The following is a 24,174-nucleotide window of genomic DNA, read 5'->3' on the forward strand; positions in this document are numbered from 1 at the left end:
GCTCAGCGTCGTCATGGTTCCCTCCGGTCGGTGATTACGTTTTGTTTTCTCGGACCTTGTACTTTTGGGGATTCCTCTTCGGGTGCTGGGCAGACGCCCTTTGATCATTTAATTCCCCATTGGGTTTAAGCTCCAAACACTTGTAGTACATTTATCGTCTCTGTAAATAAACATCACTTTACTCATCCCAGGTCTCTCCTGACTGAAATAGTCAGTTGAAGACTTTATACACATACTTATAAGTGGTTTTGCATTTCAAGTAACAAGAAGTTTCACATTGACAAAAGTTGTACTATACAGTAATAGAAGTACTGAGTACATACCTGTGTAGAAGACGTTCCTGACTCTGTCCCTCCAAACGTTCTCATGCTTTGTGATGAGGGGAGACTCAGCGGTCATCCGACCTGGCTTTGCTCAGGTGTTCTGGCGATGCCAGACATGCACTGACAGCCATGCTAAATCCTCACACGTGTTTCTAGACTCAGCCATCTATGGGGATGATCAGTTTCTCCCTAAATATATTTGTTTAACTCTAGGTTGCTTAATTTTCACCTCAGCCCTCTGAGAATTGAGATTACTGTCTTAGTCTCTTCTTAGTTACTTGTTCCTTTTCACACAACGCCTGCTTGTACCGTCAGGCACCTGATTGGTTATTTAGGGCATTCAGGGGCCGACGTGCCTCAGCTAACAAATACATTTTTACCTTATCTGCAGGGTGCGAATTACGTTTTTGGGGGGGAGGGGGGGGTCTGACCCCGGTAATTAAGACTTGGACCCTCCCAAAAGAAGTAAAAACAACAGGTCGGGGGGGTCGATACACGCCCTGGAGAAGAAGTTGACCCCCCCGATTGTCATTGTATAATTCGCACTCTGCTTATCTGTAATGATGATATGCATTCCATTAAGTTAATCGCACACTGGAGCATTTAAAGTTGCTGTAAAGTGGAATTGAAAATGAGTTTTAAGTTCATCACACCACAGAAAAATGTGTGAACTACCCATCCAAATTAGAATGAAAAAAAACACAGACAAGTATAGTACATTTGCCTATACAAAACCTTAGCTGAAAACGGGTAAGAAACTGTTTAACGGTCTAACTCCACATTTCAGTGCGACAAAGTTTTAGAACTTTGCACATGCTTTCAGCAACTCATTTCACATGTATTTAATGTACTGAGAAGCAAATCATGGAATTTTCTTTACAGCATCTTTGAGCATTGGCCAAAGAGACAGTAGATTGACAAATGTTTCAAAGATGACCACTATCACACTATCTACTCTAAAGTTATTGATCACACTCAGTTGCCACACATAAAATATATCTAACAGCAACAAACTATTTGTGTGTGTTGCTATTATATGGATCAGTTATTTTACATCTTGGACCATTTTGTTTTCCTTAGTAAGATTCTGTCTTCATACTAATGATGTTTGACTACTAACTGGTCTATGTTGCTTTAACAGGTAGACAATGCTTAAAAGCCTTGTTGCAACCTGCTGATATGTCATTTTTATGGTCAGAGATATGAGTCTGCTAATATGCATAAAACAGGCAATGTCTGCGCCGCACAAACCACAACTTACTACAGCAATTATCAGATTACTAGCCAACATTTACTTTAATAAATAGAACTGTTTATTACATTCATTCACCCATAAAACAAAGTACATGATTACAATGCTTTAATACAGTGCACACAGATAATCTTAGTGTTGCAACAGTAGGCTGTGGATTATATGTACAAGAGATCTGTGGAGAACCAAATGGTGGAGGAAGATGGAGGTCTTGTCTTTGTGTTTATATAGGTTTAGAATAAGGGTTCCCAAAATTATACTAAAGCATTTGACCAGGAAAACTTAACTCTGGTAGTCAGTGAAGACCTCATATTTAGCTACAGTGGGTGGGTATAATGGATTTTTTTAAGAGCTGGTGGAGTTGTTAGAAACCCTTTCGTGTAGTTGGAGTGTCTCAGATAGAGTAGAGTTTGAGCTGCTCCTGCATGTCTCCTTCCGACACCTCACCAAACGTTTCTTTGTTTTCTTTCAGCAGCTGGAAAATGGCTGCCAGCTGTTCCCGTTGCACCCTTGGACCAAGAGATGAGGATGTTTATTTATGTGAAATTTTTGTGATGACCCATACAGCAGCTCAGCATTAGAGATCACAGAATCAGTGGGCACCTGTGGTCCCAACAATAACTCCACAACAAAGAGATTTATTTAAGAGGTACCTACTAACAATCACACTAAAGGTTATTCAAAGTTAATGGTGAAGCTCAATGTACAGCTCAACTCTGATAAGGAAAAGCAAACAAGGCTAAACTAAACCATCATTTTCTTTTACTACCACTGGTTCCACAATGAACGCTGCTGCCACAATTTCTTACTTTAATATTTAAGGACTATAAACACTTTTCTAAAGATTGTTTACTGTTTGCACCTGCCCACCAAAGTAAGTTCCTTGTTGTGTAAACTACTTTAACGATTAATACCTATTCTGATGAGAAAGTAGATGTGCTAACCAATGGAAAAATATTTTATCAACTCTTGTTGTTAATAAGCTGAAGAAGTTAATTGAGGATTTCAAGTATTGTAGAACATCAGTGATTTTCAGAATACACTTCCTGCAACAATATATAGATCTGAGCATTAGGAATAACTCATCTTAAAGACCTAGTAACCATTATAGAACGTAGCGATGATGAAAGGATCCATGTAAGAACTCAGTCGATTAGTGTGGCCAAGTTGAAGCAAATGCATTTGTCAAGAGAGGAGATTCAGACAGAGACACACAGACAGAGAGAGACAGAGAGAGAGAGAGAGACAGAGAGAGAGAGAGACAGAGACAGAGACAGAGAGAGACAGAGAGAGACAGAGACAGAGAGAGAGAGAGAGAGAGACAGAGAGAGAGAGAGAGAGACAGAGAGAGAGAGAGACAGAGACAGAGAGAGAGAGAGACAGAGACAGAGACAGAGAGAGACAGAGAGAGACAGAGAGAGACAGAGACAGAGAGAGAGACAGAGAGAGAGACAGAGAGAGAGACAGAGACAGAGACAGAGACAGAGACAGAGACAGAGACAGAGACAGAGAGAGAGACAGAGACAGAGACAGAGACAGAGACAGAGACAGAGAGAGACAGAGAGACAGAGAGACAGAGAGACAGAGACAGAGACAGAGACAGAGACAGAGAGAGAGACAGAGACAGAGACAGAGACAGAGACAGAGACAGAGACAGAGACAGAGACAGAGACAGAGACAGAGACAGAGACAGAGACAGAGACAGAGACAGAGACAGAGACAGAGACAGAGACAGAGACAGAGACAGAGACAGAGACAGAGACAGAGACAGAGACAGAGACAGAGACAGAGACAGAGACAGAGACAGAGACAGAGACAGAGAGAGAGAGAGAGAGAGAGAGAGAGAGAGAGAGAGAGAGAGAGAGAGAGAGAGACAGAGACAGAGACAGAGACAGAGACAGAGACAGAGACAGAGACAGAGACAGAGACAGAGACAGAGACAGAGACAGAGACAGAGACAGAGACAGAGACAGAGACAGAGACAGAGACAGAGACAGAGACAGAGACAGAGAGAGAGAGAGAGAGAGAGAGAGAGAGAGAGAGAGAGAGAGAGAGAGAGAGAGAGAGAGAGAGAGAGAGAGAGAGAGAGAGAGAGAGAGAGAGAGAGAGAGAGAGAGAGAGAGACAGAGACAGAGACAGAGACAGAGACAGAGACAGAGACAGAGACAGAGAGAGAGAGAGAGAGAGAGAGAGAGAGAGAGAGAGAGAGAGAGAGAGAGAGAGAGACAGAGACAGAGACAGAGAGACAGAGACAGAGAGACAGAGAGACAGAGAGAGAGAGAGAGAGAGACAGAGACAGAGACAGAGAGAGAGACAGAGAGAGAGAGAGAGAGAGAGAGAGACAGAGACAGAGAGAGAGAGAGAGAGAGAGAGAGAGAGAGACAGAGACAGAGAGAGAGACAGAGAGAGAGAGAGAGAGAGAGAGAGAGACAGAGACAGAGACAGAGACAGAGACAGAGACAGAGACAGAGACAGAGAGAGAGAGAGAGAGAGAGAGAGAGAGAGAGAGAGAGAGAGAGAGACAGGTATGACCTGATGAGCCACTAGGGAGCCTGGGTCCTTTATTCTTACTGAACTACAGTTAGGTCCATAAATATTTGGACATTGACACAATTTTCATCATTTTGGCTCTGTATACCACCACAATGGATTTGAAATGAAACAATCAAGATGTGCTTTAAGTGCAGACTTTCAGCTTTAATTTCAGGGTATTTACATCCAAATCAGGTGAACGGTGTAGGAATTACAACACATTTTATATGTGCCCCCCCCCCCCTTTTTAAGGGACCAAAAATAATTGGACAAACTAACAATCATAAATCTAATTGTCACTTTTAATACTTGGTTGCAAATCCTTTGCAGTCAATGACAGCCTGAAGTCTGGAACCCATAGACATCACCAGACGCTGGGTTTTGTCCCTGGTGATGCTCTGCCAGGCCTCTACTGCAACTGTCTTCAGTTCCTGCTTGTTCTTGGGGCATTTTCCCTTCAGTTTTGTCTTTAGCAAGTGAAATGCATGCTCAATTGGATTTAGGTCAGGTGATTGACTTGGCCATTGCAGAACATTCCATTTCTTTGCCTTAAAAAACTCTTTGGTTGCTTTCGCAGTATGCTTCGGGTCATTGTCCATCTGCACTGTGAAGCGCCGTCCTATGAGTTCTGAAGCATTTGGCTGAATCTGAGCAGATAAAATTGCCAGAAACACTTCAGAATTCATCCTACTGCTTTTGTCAGCAGTCACATCATCGATAAATACAAGGGAACCAGTTCCATTGGCAGCCATACATGCCCACGCCATAACACTACCTCCACCATGCTTCACTGATGAGGTGGTATGCTTTGGATCATGAGCAGTTCCTTCCCTTCTCCATACTCTTCTCTTCCCATCATTCTGGTACAAGTTGATCTTGGTCTCATCTGTCCATAGGATGTTGTTCCAGAACTGTACAGGCTCTTTTAGATGTTTTTTGGCAAACTCTAATCTGGTCTTCCTGTTTTTGAGACTCACCAATGGTTTACATCTTGTGGTGAACCCTCTGTATTTACTCTGGTGAAGTCTTCTCTTAATTTTTGACTTTGACACAGATACGCCTACCTCCTGGAGAGTGTTCTTGATCTGGCCAACTGTTGTGAAGGGGTTTTTCTTCACCAGGGAAAGAATTCTTCTGTCATCCACCACAGTTGTTTTCCGTGGTCTTCCGGGTCTTTTGGTGTTGCTGAGCTCACCAGTGCGTTCTTTCTTTTTAAGAATGTACCAAACAGTTGATTTGGCCACACCTAATGTTTTTGCTATCTCTCTGATAGGTTTGTTTTGATTTTTCAGCCTAACGATGGCTTGCTTCACTGATGGTGACAGCTCTTTGGACTTCATATTGAGAGTTGACAGCAACAGATTCCAAACACAAATACCATACTTGAAATGAACTCTAGACCTTTTATCTGCTCCTTGTCAATGAAATAACAAACTCCCATGAGGGAATAACATACACCTGGCCATGGAACAGCTGAGCAGCCAATTGTCCAATTACTTTTGGTCCCTTAAAAAGGGGGGGGCACATAAAATGTATTGTAATTCCTACACCGTTCACCTGATTTGGATGTAAATACCCTGAAATTAAAGCTGAAAGTCTGCACTTAAAGCACATCTTGATTGTTTCATTTCAAATCCATTGTGGTGGTATACAGAGCCAAAATGATGAAAATTGTGTCAATGTCCAAATATTTATGGACCTAACTGTATATAAGCAGAGTACACGTAAAGTCTCTAAATCTGAACTGAAATTGAATAATTTTTTTTTTTTTTTTTGGTTGCTTTCCTAGCCTATAGGATATAATGCACAACAATTGTGTACTGATACAATCAAATGTGCTGGTTTTGTTTCGGCAGCAGGGCTGGTTCTTAACATCTATGACAGGATGGGCAGTCAGTCAGAAACTACTGTACATTACTTTTTTGTTAAAATTGCAGAACTACGCAAAAGGCCTACTTGATTATACTGTATATTAAATTATTTTTTATATTTTAAACCACTCCCACCCTCCTTTTCATTGCATTTAGTGCTTAATTACCACTTGTCATGTATACTCTTGATATCCCCTTTTACACTCAGATTTACTAATAAAAATGTAATTTTTTATGTGAAAAAGTTGTAATTTGTGGCACTACTACACTTGCTCTGGTCAAACATTTCAGAATCAGAATTCGGTTTATTCGCCATGTATGTTATACAAACACAGAATTTACTGTGGCAGGGAGGTGCAAACACTAACCATATATGAATCTTAAATTAAGTAAAGGTACAGAAGTTTAACTATTCCTAAGAACTAAACAATCTAAGAATAAAACAATTTAAATATAAAATAAAATATATATAAAAATAAGAATAAGAATGAGCAGCATGAGTGGTCAACATAGTGCAATCAGATACTGGGTTAAATAATGAATGAATGTCAATGGGAGTCAATGGCCTTGTTGAAGAGTTGTCGAAGTACAATAATCCAAATTTGTATCCAATATCCAAGTTTTCATCCAATATCCAAGTTTTTAAAACAGCACGGAAAAGGCAGCAAAGTAAGATGCAAAGTGTTTATTAGAATCCAACACAGAGGAACGATTCCAACAAACGTGAGTGTGGTCTCGAGATCAGACTAACTTTTTCTCCGGACATTTGTCTATATATCTGCTTTCCATTATTTTGAGATCTTTTGTCATTGGTACATTATCTCTGGTCACAGATGCATTTATGTATTTCACGCCTGGTTGGTCAATGGTCACAAAATGTACATTGCCAGTACTTTTCCTCTACTTTCTCTTTCCAAGGCCCACGTGGGGCCATGCAGCCCAGCTGCACAGGGACACTGAGTCTAAGGACATAAATCTGTCCCCTGACATCAGGCGGTTGTAGTTCTCAATATCTGGGCTATGTAGTCCTTCATGGGAGAGGCCTACACACATTCTTTTCTCTCTGGCACTCAAACCCCATGTATCTGGACTTCCACATTTGGCCATGTTTTAGTGGCAATTCTAATCCATCAACAGCTTTGCATCTGGTTTTCAATAATATAGCGTATAAAAGTAAAAAAGGTGATTAAGTGGTTCTATATCAATCATATAAACCATGATCATTTCTCCATCGTCATAATTACAGCAGTGTGATGTTTTTTCTACAACAGAGGCCAGTAGCAGATGGAAAGAAACTGTTCTTAGGGAGTCAGGTGGCTGAGCGGTGAGGGAATCGGGCTGGTAATCCGAAGGTTGCCAGTTCGATTCCCGGTCATGCCAACTGACATTGTGTCCTTGGGCAAGGCACTTCACCCTACTTGCCTTGGGGGGAATGTCCCTGTACTTACTGTACTTACTGTAAGTCGCTCTGGATAAGAGCGTCTGCTAAATGACTAAATGTAAATGTCTTATGGCGTGAGGTTTTGGTCCTGATGGACCGCAGCCTTCTGCCGGAGGGGAGTAGCTGGAACAGGGAGTGGCCAGGGTGGGAGGGGTCTGCCACAATCTTCCTCGCTCGCCTCAGGGTCCTCGAGGTGTGCAGGTCCTCGAGGGTAGGCAGATTGCAGCCGATCACCTTCTCAGCAGTGCGGATGATACGCTGCAGTCTGCTCTTGTCCTTGGCAGTGGCAGCAGCGTACCAGATGGTGATGGAAGATGTGAGGATGGACTCAATAATGGCTGTGTAGAAGTGCACCATCATTGTCTTTGGCAGGTTGAATTTCTTCAGCTGTAGGAAGTACATCCTCTGTTGTGCTTTCTTGGTGAGGGAGCTGATGTTCAGTTCCCACTTGAGGTCCTGGGAGAGGATGGTGCCCAGGAAGCTGAAGGACTCCACAGTGTTGACTGGGGAGTCGCACAGGGTGATGGGGGTGAGTGGGGCTGTATTCTTCCTGAAGTCCACAACCATCTCCACTGTCTTAAGAGCATTGAGCTCTAAGTTGTTCTGGCTGCACCAAGTCACCAGGTTGTCAGATTCCCACCTATGATCAGACTCGTCCCCGTCAGAGATGAGCCCAATGAGGGTGGTGTCGTCCGCAAACTTCAGAAGTTTGACAGACGGATGACTGGAGGTGCAACTGTTGGTGTACAGGGAGAAGAGCAGAGGGGAAAGGACGCAGCTCTGAGGAGATCCGGTGCTGATGGACCGGGAGTCAGAGGAAGTCTGCATCCCCGCCCTGCTTCCAGGAAGTCTGTGATCCACCTGCAGGTGGAGTCGGGCACGTTCAGCTAGGAGAGCTTTTCCTGAAGCAGGGTGGGGATGATGGTGTTGAAGGCAGAGCTGAAATCCACAAACAGGATCCTGGCGTAGGATGCTGGGGAGTCCAGGTGCTGTAGGGTGAAGTGGAGGGCCATGTTAACGGCGTCATCCACAGATCTGTTGGCTCTGTTGGCAAACTGCAGTGGGTCCAGGAAAGGGTCGGTAATGGATTTGAGGTGTGCCAGCACAAGGCGCTCAAAAGACTTCATAACCACAGAGGTCAGGGCGACGGGTCTGTAGTCATTGAGTCCTGTTGGCCTTGGCTTTTTGGGCACAGGGATGATGGTGGAGGACTTGAGACAGGCTGGCACATGGCATGTCTCTAGGGAGGTGTTAAAGATGTTGGTAAACACCGGAGACAGCTGGTCAGCGCAGTGCTTGAGGGTGGCACGAGAGACAGAGTCTGGCCCAGCTGCTTTGCGGGGTTTCTGCCTCTTGAAAAGTCTGTTAACTTCACTCTCCTCAATGGAGAGAGTCGTCACTGTAGAGGGGGGGAGGGGGAGGCCTCTTGGGTGGGAGGGGATAGATCAGGACAGTCCAATTGTCTTTCAAATCTACAGTAGAACTCGTTCAGGTCGTTGGCCAGGCGGGAGTCGTTAGTGGAGTGGGGGGCTCTGGGCTTGTAGTTGGTAATCTGCCTGAGCCCTCTCCAGACAGAAGCAGAGTCGTTAGCAGAGAACTGGCGCTTCAGTCTCTCCGAGTACAGTCGTTTAGCCTATCTCACCGCCTTGCTAAACCTGTTCTTCGACTCCTTGAATCTGTCTCTGTCCCCACTCATAAAAGCTTTCTCCTTCTCTGACCTCAACCTTCTTGGTTGAGGCCAGGGCTTGTCGTTGTTGAAGTTCACCCTGGTGCATGTTGGAATACAGCAGTCCTCACAGAAGCTGATGTATGTCACAGCCTCTGTGAGTTCATCCAGACTATTGGTAAGCAGTCGTGAACATATCCCAGTCAGTACAGTCCAAGAGTGAGTGAGTTAACTACTCAATTGTTTGTTATTTCACTCTTAACTTTTTTGGAGAATTTGGAAAAAGAAGCAGGCAGAGAGGATGCAAAGAAATAAGCAGTTTCTTGTATCTTGACATTTAGTTAAGCACTGACCTCTGCTCTTCCTCCAGCTCCTCTCTGGTCATCATCTTCTCCAGCGGACTGGTCCGCAGCGTTCCGGGGGCATATTTAAGGGATTGACTGCTTGGACCTACATCTTCCACATCTTCTTAGAAAGGGGAGAGGAAAAAATCAAATCGTGGGAATTTACTTCCTCTTTGTGGAGACAAAGTGAAAATAAACCACATTTATTTTGTTGGTTCAGGTTTGGATCAATTGTCATTAGGAAATCAATTAACACACTATCAGCAATCTCCCTTGCCAATACTCCTGAAACTTGTCCAAGACAATAGCACCTTCTTCTGATTAATCTAAAAACAGCTGCTCTTCTCTTCTGGGCATAAAGATGGAAACAAATGTAACTTAACACTCACGTTTCAACCATAGACCACCCCTTCCAAAAACAATTTTTAAAGGATTTTCGAATTGATATTTCTTTCTGGGGTAGATTAAATGCTGTAAACAACACTTTGACAAAAAACGCTGGTTCAAAATAGAAACAAGTGATAGTGATAGTAAGAAATCCAATATTTGCAACTGAAAGGTGGTATGATGTTGAGGATCTCTCCCCTTCAGTTGATGGTCCAGAGCCTTATCAGTTAGAGCTGTTGGCACCAGACTCAGCCAGTCTGTCGACTAAGACAGTGGTAACTGGGACTGCATTTTCTTCCAAGTGCAAACATTTAATACGTCCTAATGCCACCTCCACACAAACTCTGACCCATGCGTAAGCCTACGCACATTTTGGAGACAGTGGGAATTGGCGACGCAGATGACCGTTCTGTAGTCAGACTGCAGAAAGTAAATGTGGGAATAATGATTACTCGTAATTAGGGGTGGAACGGTACACTGAAGTCACGGTTTGGTTCATACCGCGGTTCAGACATCACGGTTCGGTACGAGTTCGGTACAACGGAGGGAAAAGCAAAACAAACCAGGTTCCTCTACGAGTGAATACGGGCGCATTGAAGATGACATGTAAATTCCGATTGCGTCAGTGATTTTTTTTGCCTTATTTGTATGTGTATCTAATGGCTGGTTAAGCACTGTAGGGAGGAGAAGTTGGACAGGTTTTTTTGTCTCGTTTCAGTGATTGGCACACCTGGGTGATGGCGTCCAATATTTGTCGTCATTTAGCACACGCCAGATGCGTTATGTGCGTTAGCATGTTAGATGTATTTCCACTCACATACCCCACAACCAGTGACGTGCGGTGATGTCAGTAAGAGGCTAGGCACTGAGTTATGAAAGCCAGATTACCTAATTTATTGTTAGGCTAATATGTCAAAACAGTAAACGCAGTAAACAGTACAAGCAGTAGCCTAACGCTACATCCGCTGACTGTTAGCACAGCCACTTAGCCAATCTTTTCTTCCATACTGTACCAGTCTGTTTAAAATGATCGAAAACATGTTGTCCCTTTTGCTGCAGTAGTCCATCAAAGTCTGGCGTAGACCTATCTCTTGCTATTAACTTATTTTTTGAATAAAATCGAGCTTGGAGAAATTCCTAAATTCTGTGATATCGGCAGACACCGCTGCTGTCATTTTGACTTGAATTTTGCGGGGATTACACTTACAATGTAGCTGGTGTAATGACGTTAGCTGCACAAATGTCCAGTAATATCTAAATTTTAATTGGCCCATGTTTGATACGTAATGTAGGTGATTACTGGCGTAACATATTTACGTGCAAAGGCACAGCAGAGTTGTGCTTTTCAACTTACATGTTGAAGAATACAGGATCGAAGTGCGCAAGTGAGTTTTTCGCTTGTCATCCGAAGTGAACGGACAGTAAAAGCACTGCTTATTCTACTTTTTGTTGTTGTATTTGATTATGCGTAACTGCTACATTTGTCATCGTAACGTCTAAACAATTTGAATAACACACATATTGCATATATAAAGTTTATTCAATAAAATGATTTAATAAACATTTTTACGTTTGAATTTTGGCCTACCCTGCCAGAGCATGTCAAGCCTACTTCCTTTTATAAGTGTACTTCTTGTTACGCGGGGGGTATCTGGAGCATTCTTTCAAATCGACTCTCCACCAAGAGACCCGCCCTCCTCTGACTCTAATTGGCCATGAACCTGACACAAACCGATCAAACCAACGATGGCAGCGAGTATTACCCAATCAGGGGTAGAATAGGACGAGTCTTCACAGAATGCGGGTGGGATGATTTGCATGGGATACTGCGTTGAAGAAAACTCTGAAAATACGGGACAAACCTCGTCCCGTATTGATTCAAAACGGGACGCGCTATTTTATTCTCAAATATGGGACAAATCCGTATTTTAAAAGGCAGCATGGAATTGATTAGCTGGTCTCTCAACACAATTGACACCATCTTCTCGAAGAGAAGCTCGGGTTTGGGGGAACCTAACTGTCCTGACGGGACGTTCGCAGCTGGGTACTCGATGGACGCGTGGGATAAGTGGCGTGTCGTGTGCCTAGCGGCGCTTTCCGTGAAGGACGTTGAAGACATCGTTCTATTCGGAACCATGATTACAGGCTTTCTACTGATTGGATTGGGCGCTGGCCTGGTATATCGGAAAATTAAAGAAACGGCTGCAGCTGTCAAAAGCCCCGTAAGGCTGCCCGACATGATTGATGCGGTGGGCAGAGCTGGTGGCACTCAGACTGTGACATTACAACGCGTTGAACGCAATTTAGATAACATCATGGAGAAGCTAGCTCCGCAAAGGAAAGTGAACCGACTTGGGAGGCCATAATGATGAGTAGACGTGGAATTGAAGGCGCCTACTCGACCAAACAACTACCCCAATCTTATCTGCTTTCGGCCCCGTAACCAGCTCAGGCCTTGGCCAAGGCCGTTGCTGGAACAACAACTCCCCTGGAGAGCGCTGCAGTGAGACTCTCTGTAGTCTCTTCCCTTCCCCCTCCCACAGACACCTGTGGATTGCGTCTCTGTCTTGGGTCATGACCAAGGATGTCTCCATGGCAATACTATCTGCGAACTGAGAATCTGACTGATTGTGGCCTAGGCGAAGGCGCCAACCCAGGCACACTCATACACTAATTTTCATCTACTACAGATATGCTATCACACCCCTTCCCCCATCCAACGCCTTCGCCTGCTTATTCCCCCAGGGTGGCTGGCGGGTCTGTGACCAGCGCCTACTATGGCTGCAGGTCCAGATGCTGCTGTCTATCCCCCCCCCTCCCCGTTGCAAGTCATGTGTTTCTGTAATGTACAATGTCTGTGCTTATGTGCTGAGGTGTTTTTTGCCTGTTCCCACACTGTACTCCTCTGGGAACATAGTCTGGGGGTTGCCTTTTTTCCCCCTTCCCCTCTCCTCATGTTATGCTGAAACCTTCTAGTTGGCGCCGATAATGGCTGCCTCGGTAGGCCCTTCCTGCCAAAGTAAATTCCTTGTCTGTGCAAACTTTCATGGCGAATAAAAACCCATTCTGATTCTGATTAAGGGACGGGTGGCAACCCTATGTAACTGAATGGGAAACCAAAGTTTTCCCAAACTTGCAATCTTAAAGAGGCCGGCGGGTCCTCTATCTCTCATGGGTCACCAACACTCGCCATACTCGTCGTCCTTAGTGCTGTTAGCTATCTCTGACTCACGGCGGTGCCATAGAGTTATATTACTAGAGGCAGCTACTTTTGTCTTCCAAGATAGAGTCCCCATTCATTTCTATGAAAAGTAGTGATGTGTCGTTCATGAACAATTCGTTCATTTTGAACGAATCCTTACAAGGACTCGGGAGTAACGAGTCCTCTCAAAGAGAGATTCGTTCATTTTCTTGTGGCCGCGCATCGGGAGAGGTAACTGTTTCCTCTACTAAACCAATGCAGGTCACGTGAAAAAGGATCCAAAGACTCGTACAAAGACCCAGTCGGGAAATGAACGAATCATTTCTGTTTCCTCTAGCTACCAGTACTGAGACTATGCAAGTAACGTGAAAAAGGATCCAAAGACTCGTACCCGGCAGAGGAACGAAACATTGATCCGAGGACTCGGTTGGCAGAGGAACGAAACATTGATCCGAGGACTCGGTCGGGAGGTGAACGATTCGTTCATCTGCCGGGTACGAGTCTTTGGATCCTTTTTCACGTGACCTGCATAGACTCAGTACTGTAGCTAGATAAAAGAGAAATTATTCGTTCATTTTGACTGGGTCTTCGGATACGGATCTTTGGATCATTTTTCACGTGACCTGCATAGGCTCAGAAGAGAAACAGAAATTGATTTGTTTGCCTCGTTCACTTTCGCGGGAAATGAACGAATAATTTCTGTTTCCTCTAGCTACCAGTACTGAGCCTATGCAAGTCACGTGAAAAAAGATCCAAAGACGGATCCAAACACGTCTTATGTCTTAGTAAGACGTGAATGATATTTGTTCACAAGTAATAATTACAGGTTTCGTTATTTTAACTTTTTTGTACTTTACTTACAGTTCAGTGCAGCGTAATTGTTTGCCGTGATAATTGGTAAATGTTAGCGTGATAATAAATGACCATTTCAAATCATACAAACTGTCATGATACATAATTTTAATGCAGGAATTTATTTTAAAATAGTGTCTGCTGGTTTACATGCACTAACCTACATGAGAATATGATATACGTGTTTGCCAGGGAATTGGCTATTAAATGTTGAGCACCCCCCCCCCCTTTCCTAGCTCCGAGACTCGTGCACGCTTGCAGTTAGCTGTACTCATCATACTTTGCGACAACCAGTCGCAAGCTTGTGAGCTGGAGCTAAGGCATTGCAGAAAACTGTCAGAATGTGGTACAAGTCCGATCAAGAAGCACGTGTGAACTTCACGAAAATCAATACTATTGGTACTGTAGTATTATACTTGCAGGGCCTATACGGAGTTCTTTTTGCTTCGTGTTTTTAGTTTGACTGCTTAATGGGTAACACTTTATAATAAGTCAACACTTTTTGGCATTTACAAAGTGTTAACTAATAGTTAGTTAATCCTTTATAAAACATTTTGAAACATTAACAATACATTATTAAATAGTTAATAAGCTTATTATTAAACACTATGTTGATCATTAATAAACACTTAAATATTATGGAATTTATTCATAATACAATTCATAGGGTGTTTGATAACTGCATTATCATACTTTATAGACAGCTTGTTAATATAGTTGCAAACCAGTAGTTTAAAAGGTGTTAGTGGTACATGAGCTGGTATAGAAAGCATTAGCAAATGGTGAACAAACCATTTACATTACCGTTACAAAGCATGAGTAAATAACTAACATACTTACTTATGTCTTTAATTAATGTACGCAGCTGCGAACGTCCCGTCAGGACAGTTAGGTTCCCCCAAACCCGAGCTTCTCTTCGAGAAGATGGTGTCAATTGCGTTGAGAGACCAGCTAATCAATTCCATGCTTCTTGCTTCGGAGAGTGATGCGGAGAGAGTCTCTCGAGTATATACACAAGACAATACGATAGAAGCCAAGCAGGGAAGGTGAGGGAGAGAAAAAAAGTGCGACCGCCTTCGTCGAGAGCCAAAGTATTACAATCTGGTCTAAACAGAAAAGTATAACAAATGACCCATTTGTAAAGTGTGAATCATCAAATACATTATATTTCTGTAAGTATTTATCCTGTATCTGAACATTCGAGAAGTGTAATGTCTCCATGTAGAGTGCAAGGTGCAATTGCTATTTTAGCTACAATTTTGACCCAACGTTGTAAATTTACAACAAAGACAAAACAAACTGAAAATCAAATGTGATGCATGAATTCCACAATAACTTAGTATTTACATGAACTACATATTCTAACAATCACCCAAAAAATTATTTCATGGAATTTACTTGAATGTTGATATATCCAGTCCAATTAAACAAGGAGATTCGCTTCCAGGAAAGTTGGCTGGTGGAATGAGTTCATGGCCTTATAGCCAGATGTATGTACACATTTAGTATCCAATGGCATTGCAAGGCAATACAATAAGACCCAATGTCTATGACAATGTGGTCTTTCAAAAAAAATTGTTTTTTGGACAACTAAAGGTGACATTGTAATATTACAACAAGGGGTCTTACAGGGTTAAATATTGTGTCGGATTAAAGAAACTGTAAACTTGAATATCTGGCTCCGTCGTTGTTCTAGCTCGGCAAAGCAAGCTTAATTAAGCCTATAGGCTACCTATGTTACTATTATAATGATGATGAGTGTTGCTTACTATTACTACGGTTACATTTACATTTAGTCATTTAGCAGACGCTCTTATCCAGAGCGACTTACAGTAAGTACAGACATTCTCCCCGAGGCAAGTAGGGTGAAGTGCCTTGCCCAAGGACACAATGTCATTTTTGCACGGCCGGGAATCGAACCAACAACCTTCTGATTAATAGCCCGACTCCCTAACCGCTCAGCCATCTGACTCACATGCCACGATATTATAACTAATTATATTGGGCTATAATTACGTTTGTCATGCCATGAGCATAATATGCGTTCATTACAAAATGGTTAAATCTGCTTTAAAATAATGGAAATAAACTCTACAAACAACCGTAATGTATGTGTGCAACTGTACATTATCAAGTCCTTTCTCATGTTCTCATTCAGCTCAGGTAAATCAGCGATTTGCTGATGTTCCCTTTTGTGCTCGTCCCCGAGCGGATACAACGTGCTTGTATCCGCGAGCACGTTTCCACGCAACTTCTTGACGTAAGCAAATAAATGGGGTGCTAGTTTACCCATTTCGGATTGGTTTCAAACTTAGCAAAAATCAGGAAAAAAAATTCTATGAAAAAGCTAGTAGTATGAGCCAGGTTTGAGAATCGAACAAACATTATTGGGGGAGATAGTTTTGTAAATGTTGACTGGAGTTAATAGAATAAAAACGAACGGAAGAGCCGGGTGCCTAACCGTAAATGCAATACCACCATCCACCGGGGCCGTTGCTTCAAGCCGAGGGGCGAGGGGTGGGGGTCTGGGCGGTGCCAATCAGAGCTTCAGATTAGATGTCCCTAAAGAACACGAGTATCTAACAGTAGTTACTAGCAGGTAGGTAGTAGGTACTAGCTAGCCCATCTCAGGAGAGTACTTCAGACAGCACCCTCCCTAGGATATGTCAGAACGCCTTGAAAAGGCTCTTGTACATCAAATTTCTTTAAAGGCTTTTATCCAGCAGGGGCAAAAAGAACTAAGATTTACCACCAAATAAAAAATTACCCATTGGATCGGATGTTGGATCGGCGCCGTCAGTCCGATCTCCGACGAGTGAATTACGTTAGAATTGGCATCCGATACGATATTAGATCGGATTTGTCCCATTTCTAGACAAAAATTCTTCTTAACTTACCCCAGTCATCTAGGCTCTCTGTGGTTCTTGTTTGAGGGTAGCTGGGAGTGCCCAGCCGAGACACTGAGCTGGGGAACCCCATCATTCCATGTTCGCTTCCTGGACTTGAAGTCGGGTCATTCATCTCTTCAGTAACAGCTGTTCCCAAAACGTCCTTGCAAAATAAGACCAAATAATGACAATGTATACATACATTCTTAAAGATACCTAACAAATAGACGCCTATCATACTCTACATCAGTTGTTCTCAAAGTGTGGTCCGCGGACCACTGGTGGTCCGCCAGTGCCCCCTAGTGGTCCGCGACGCCACAAGTAAATTATTGAGACATTTCTAACATACAACTCGGAACGAAGAGAACACAGTAAGTAGTAGCCTAATCTATTAAAGATTACTATACGGCTCTTCAGAATGTTCCAAAAAGTTCTGTTGATTTGAATGGGCCACCCCAACGTTCACAGGTCTGTAATTTCTTGATATTCACCGATGCGAAAATATATTGACCGCTGTCATTGACAACGGGTTTTGTGCTTCTACTTCACACTTTCATATAATTCCGCAAGTAGTCCGGTCATTTAACGTAACGGAATGTTGTGGTAATTTGTATCTAACTGTAACTGTCATTGATAACTGTAGCAATTTGGTAACACCTTGCGGGGGAAAAAATTATCAATAACATGGAAGATTTTACCGTAAATTTTAATGTTTATGGAGAGTACGAGACATTTGAGTGCTGGTGGCAGGCCCAGTTTTCAGAAAATAAACGAAAACGTTCCAAAAAGTTCTGTTGATTTGAAGTCATCAAGTAATGGGTTGCTACGCAACACCTGAAAATGTAAAGTTCTATGTGTGAAGAAAAAAAATTTTCTTGGCGGAAATCGTAATTAGCGGAATACATTATCCCTTACGTAGCCTAATCTATTAACAAGGTAATGGATTGGTGGCTTAAGACAGGGACAATGAAGAGAAAATTAAATGACACAGACAAGGAGAAGGTGCCACGGCGAGATGGTTCAGCCGCAGTGGCGATCGTGGAGCCCTTGGATGCTAATAGTGCTAGTTTGCCTTGGCCTGAACATGAAAAATCAACTGTTAAGGTGAAACTAACACAGGGAGTACATACAATTTGGATTTTTTGGACTGGGGACGAAGAGGATCCTAAACCACATTGTGTTTTGTGCTATGAATCGTTAGCAAACGAATGTATGAAACCTGCTAAACCTTTGAGAGTAAGCACAAGGAGTAGGCTACATGGGGAAACCTATAGGATTGTTTGAGAGAAAACGTGATGAACTAAAGAAACGGATGACGAAGGAGCCCTCACAGTTTTTTTTAGCCGGGGAAAATGCGATGACTACAGAGACTTCATACGACGTATCCCTGATGATGACGAAACCAGGGAAATCTCATTCGATTGGTGAAAAATTAGTTAAACCAGCGGATTTGGCCAACTAGAATCTCGTCATATCTATAACTAGCCTACCGGTATGTAAAATAAGAGTTCCCACCCGTGAAAATCATGTGCCACTAATAACTGTATGGCGCCAGGTCTGGGTAGGAGGCCTGTTTTTCCGGGGATATACTATTTAGTTAGATGGTCCGCAAGTTTTTTTTTTATTGGCTAAGTGGTCCTTGGTCTGAAAAAGTTTGAGAAACACTGCTCTACATGAAGCATACATGAAAAAAGTATTGCCTTTCAGCTACATAAAGATGATGTTAAACCAAGGTAAGATGCTGTAGCACAAAAAGTTCTCAACTACAGCACGTACAAGTGAAGCCTGCAGAGGAAGTAGATCTTCTGTTGAACCAGTAACCAGTCAGTAACCAGTCAAGCAAACACTGTCAATGGAATGAGTCCATGTTACTGTAGGTACGGCAGCAACAGCTGCGTACAGCCAACCCACAGTGGACAGTTCTCATCCCTGTGGTGGTCAAGCTTGTTTGGCCTATTGTTTCTTTGATCAAAGCATTTCAGATAAATTAAGCAGATGATAAATGTTTGTGTCCAAGCTAACCCCCATTCTACATGAAATCAACAATATGTGGAAAATATACAAAATGGCTATTGACATGGTACAGTGGCAGTCAAAAAAATAAATAATCCCCTTTGCAGCGGTAAACATACATGCCATACTTGGAGCATTAGCTCCTCTCTTAATAACCCCAAGCAACATGTAAAAGCCATGGGTATGATTGGGGAAATGTGTGAATTATGACATTCTTATCCACCTTTCATGAATCAGCCCAAAATGTTTACAAAGGACATGCTAATCCTTATGTTGTCACAAAAAAACTTTTTAGCAAGTCTTAATCAACCGCCTGAGTTTATACTCCCTGATAGGGTATCAAGGCATATTCACTTTTCTCTGAGTGATGCCCCTCCCTGTTAGGGTATCAAGGCATATTCACTTTGCTCCAAGTGATGCCCCTCACATCATTAAGTTGTGGGTACCCCAGCCCCAGAGGAGTGAAGGGCTATAAAAGCTAGTTGAGGTAATTGCCACACTCGTCCATATTAAAATAGTTTGGTTTCAAGTTCACTGAGTCCCATTTCTTGGCTGGTGTTACTCTGTCCCTACTTAGCTCACTGATAAATGTATATAACAGGCATGCAAACTCCTCACCTTTAGGTGAGACTCACCTTTTTGAAACCAAAATAGGTAACCTTTGTGATTTGTGCAGATCCGATGAGAAAATATTTGTGTGTGTGTGTGGGTGGGGGGGGGTCGTGGCCGTGGCCAACAGCATTTTACCCGTGCTTCGCAACTTTACAAATGGCTCTGGAACCAATCGTCACTCCTAATGCCTAACCTCACAGCCAATCAGAGGCAGAGTGGGGAGAGGTTTACAGACCCATCTTAAATCATCTAGTAGAAACAATTTTAATACAATATTAAAAATGAGGTCTATTGGATGTGTGTTAGCTTTACAGTAAGTAATGTTTTTGACTTATAGAAAAGAAAGTAGTTCAGGTAATCCTGTTTATTTAATTTTATGATGTATGCTATACAAAATATTTCTATAGTTAAAAGAACATTACATTGTTTACAAGAGCACACATTCTACTTAGATCTAGCCTCTTAATTTTGCTCTCAAAGTGCACCAGATTGATGCGTTTAACTTTAAAATGTAATACATTTTCTTCCGCAGGACCATGCCCCCAGACCCCACTATAGGGTCGGGGGTTCGCCGTATCCTTCTCACCTTTTTTACCCCTGACCTGCCTGTTTGCATGCTTGATATAAACTCCATAACTTTATTATTCATCCTGAATAGCCCAACCTACCCCATACCAAGTTTCACTTGAGTGATTGACCTTTATTAAGTAATTTATAGTAACAAGAATGTTGTCACTATAAGTATTGCCATGCATGGTAGTTAATGTAAAGTGTTTCTGGACTTAATTAAAACCCATGCTACATTTTCAATATATGTATATTCTTTGCACAGAATATACATATATATTAGCCATATATTAGCCTTACATAATTCTTTATTAAGCAGGTGACTGGACGTCACACTGAGGTCAGTCACAGCTAGGGTGCTATCTCTACAGGACGCCTCACAGGCAACAGCTATAACAGTCAGCATACATCCATTGATTATATTGAGCACAACCCAAAAAAACAGGATTCTGTGCTCCAGGTGTCACGTCTGCGTGTTGGAGGTGGGGTGCTATGTACGGGAATCTCACGTTGGGAAGTTTGTCCCTGGTTCCAGGAGTCATTATGGGCTTATTTTCCAAACATAACGTGTCAATTATGTGTTTCGACGTTTCCCTTTAAATGCATCCCTAAATATAATTTCTGAGATGGATTAGGGCCTGCCTGTGTAGCATGTTTAAGATCATCTTTCATTAAGAAACACCTACGGGCTAAAACACTTACACTATACCTATTGCCTAACATCACATAGCAGGTGCCATTTGAGTGGCATATTGTAATTATACCCATTATATTAAATTATGGACTGTATTTTAATCGTCTAAAGCAGACAGTAGCGGTTAGAACCGAAACTGTACTGTACTGTAGCGAGTGGTACGTGACAGTGGAGCGAGTGGTACGTGACAGCGCCTCCGCTGGTACATGACAGTTACTGTTCTGTTGATAGTGTTATGCAAGTGTGTCGTGGCAGTTGCATTGGGTGTCTTGCAGCTTTTGTTTACTATCGTGTATCCCCCGTGGCCATTTTAGAATAGGAGAACAGGCTATAAACTTTTAGTTAAAAAAATAAGTTAAACTGTTCGTGCTAACAGACTCCAAACCATACTTTTGATGTCTCACTACAAGCTCACCATACAAAGTAGTCGATTTAAACATTATATTGAATATAGTGTAATTGTGTGACTGTAATGTAAAGCAGACTTGTACACACGTAATGAATTAGTAACAAATGATTTTACTTAGAGTAACTGAATTTAAGCGTGCACATGAGCCACCGTTGTAGACTCTCGTCTCTAATGCACATCGTTATCAGCGCCTCCTAGTGGCGTATATCATTAATTGTAATAACTGAAGTCAATATAGGTAGCCTACATTTGCATTTCGATACTCTGAGTAAATATAGTTGTTAATAATAGTTCATTATTTTCATATGAAGAACCTTGTCAATTAATGACACCCTATGATTGCAAATGTACTTTCTGGGTATTATACATATTGGAAACTACAAACTCTCCTGGATACAAATCTGTTTAAATCACTCAGATATCTTTATCACAACTGAAGTTACATCATTTTAAAGTCGACCTGTGTCAAAAAGTGATATGGGAGAAAATCCTTTTGTTCGTAATGACGTTGTGATTAAGTATAGGCTACATTAATAACTTCTCAGCGAGTTATTTCATTGATCAGTTGTTATGGGCTGCTGCAGCACTCAAAAGAGCAGGCAAACAAAGCATTAGATTTGACATGGCTTGAAAATCTTGCTAGCTGACATGTCCAAAAACCGTTGAAATTAATAGTTTTTCATAAGTAATCATATACTTTTTGTACATTACAATGAAGTTTAGGGTGTTAACGATACAAAACATCAAAAATCTCAATTTTGACAGAAAACGATTTTCGATCTTTTATGGCTTATAGCCAACAATGAGCGGCCGCGACATCCACGGGTTTCCGCAGGCCGCCACACATACTTAAACAATTCTATTCTAAAATGGCCGCGGGGCAGTTACAAGACAGTAAACAAAAGCTGCAAGACACCCAATGCAACTGCCACGAGACACTTGCATACCACTATCAACAGAACAGTAACTGTCACGTACCAGCGGAGGCACTGTCACGTACCACTAGCTACTGTCAGGTACCACTAGCTCCACTGGCATGTACCACTAGCATGTACCACTAGCTCCACTGGCACGTACCACTAGCTCCACTGGCACGTACCACTAGCTCCACTGGCATGTACCACTAGCTCCACTGGCACGTACCACTAGCTCCACTGGCACGTACCACTAGGTCCACTGGCACGTACCACTAGCTCCACTGGCATGTACCACTAGCTCCACTGGCACGTACCACTAGCTCCACTGGCATGTACCACTAGCTCCACTGGCACGTACCACTAGCTCCACTGGCACGTACCACTAGCTCCACTGGCATGTACCACTAGCTCCACTGGCACGTACCACTAGCTCCACTGGCACGTACCACTAGCTCCACTGGCACGTACCACTAGCTCCACTGGCACGTACCACTAGCTCCACTGGCACGTACCACTAGGTGCCAGTAGAGGCACTGGCATGTACCACTAGCTACTGTCACGTACCACTAGCTCCACTGTCACGTACCACTCGCTCCACTGGCACATACCACTAGCCACTGTCACGTACCACTCGCTCCACTGGCACGTACCACTAGCTACAGTACAGTACAGTTTCGGTTCTAACTGCCTCTCAAAGCAGAGGTTCTCAACTCTTGTCCTCATGGTACCCCCATATGAGGCATGGGATCCTGCATGTTTAGATGTTTCCCTGCTATAATACACCTGATTCAAATGAATGGCCGTTATCCGGCTTCTGCTGAGCTAGATTGTAAAGACCCATTCATTGAAATCAGGTTTGTTATATGACACTGAGTGTGTTTTAATTCTATAGTTACAATTATATAGTACATAATCCTATATCCAGGCAAAGAAACGCGGATTGTCAAGACGGCTACTGACAGTGTTTCGGTCATAAAAGGTCAGATAAAAGATAAGAAAAATGTAACACGTTGAAGCATTTTTGTTGTTTTGCGATTTAAGATGTTACACTTTATTTAAGAATTTAAGATGTTACACTGTTGCACTTATAGCGGTTCATGTTGTTTAATTGTAACTTGTTTAACTACATGCTCTTATGGTTCTTCCCTTTGGCACTTACTTTGGTTGTTCACAATGTGTGCTTCATGTTTTGGCTACTCGCAATGTTTTTGTGGCTATCTTGTTGTTATGATCAGTGACCTATGCACTTTGTAAAGCTCTCTCTTGGAAGTCGCTTTGGATAAAAGCGTCTGCTAAATGAATAAATGTAAATGTAATGTAAATGTAAGATGGACCCGACAATTCACCGAGCTAAGAATAAGAAACAAACTTTAACCTCGGTGAACTAATCGCCTACTGTAATGCAGTATGTGGGCGCAGGGCTCCTACCGTAAAACCCGATGACACTCTCTCTTCTTTTCTTTCAACTTCAACTCCGGTGGCGGTACGCTTTTTCTCCGAAACTGCACCAATATCCGCAGCAACATCACAACTCATCCTTTCAGTGGATTCATGTTCCATGCATTTAGTTTGATCGGCATCTGGTAACCCTTTGTTGGTCTTTACCAGTTTTTCCGTCACATTTAGCAACCGTCCCGATTCCTCTAATCCCGCTTTAACCTCTCCTTTTACCAACTGTGCTTTATCCGCTTTGGGTTCAGTCGATGAGCTGTTGTTACGAAATAACTTTGAAGCCAAAATAATTGCGAGAAGCGTGAACAGAATGGCTGGCAATAGAAAAGTTATATCCATGATTGTGGATAGTGTTAACTCAATACTTCTAATTATGTTGTCCTCGACCTTCGTTTTTCTGTTGCAAGCTAAGAACGGGAATCATGTAATATAGCATAATTGAAGAAAAACTGCAGATAATAATAATCCACGTTCACAATTCCTGGTACGAGTTAAAACATGCATCGGTGCATCATTTACACTCTGATCCTGTGAAAAATCGCAAATCGTTTTCCTCGACGCTGACCATAAACTCAATCAACCTTAAGTCACGCCTCAAAACGGATGCGTCACTTCCTACTCTAAACTCTCTGTTAACTCTTGCGTTTTGTCAGAGAGGCAGGTGGCTAAAGGGTAAATCAACGCCAAAAGTAGCGTGTATTTGCATAAGCAATACAGTACACATCTTGTTGGCTGGATGTTGGCAGTTAGGC

General features: G+C 42.5%; 1 protein-coding gene across 1 annotated transcript; it reads right to left on the minus strand.

The window, feature by feature from the left end:
- Positions 1-1,592: 1,592 nt before the first annotated feature.
- On the minus strand, positions 1,593-24,018 carry LOC134031501 (uncharacterized). Its single transcript, XM_062475148.1, has 4 exons — positions 23,399-24,018; positions 16,768-16,921; positions 9,439-9,550; positions 1,593-2,084 (listed from the first exon to the last, which is right to left on the minus strand). Exons 1-4 carry the CDS (start codon positions 23,759-23,761, stop codon positions 1,970-1,972), a joined length of 744 nt encoding a protein of 247 aa, XP_062331132.1. The 5' UTR covers positions 23,762-24,018; the 3' UTR covers positions 1,593-1,969.
- Between the last annotated feature and the right edge of the window lie 156 nt (positions 24,019-24,174).

The sequence above is a fragment of the Osmerus eperlanus genome, chromosome 12 (genome assembly GCF_963692335.1).
Source record: "Osmerus eperlanus chromosome 12, fOsmEpe2.1, whole genome shotgun sequence".
Lineage (NCBI taxonomy): Eukaryota > Metazoa > Chordata > Actinopteri > Osmeriformes > Osmeridae > Osmerus > Osmerus eperlanus.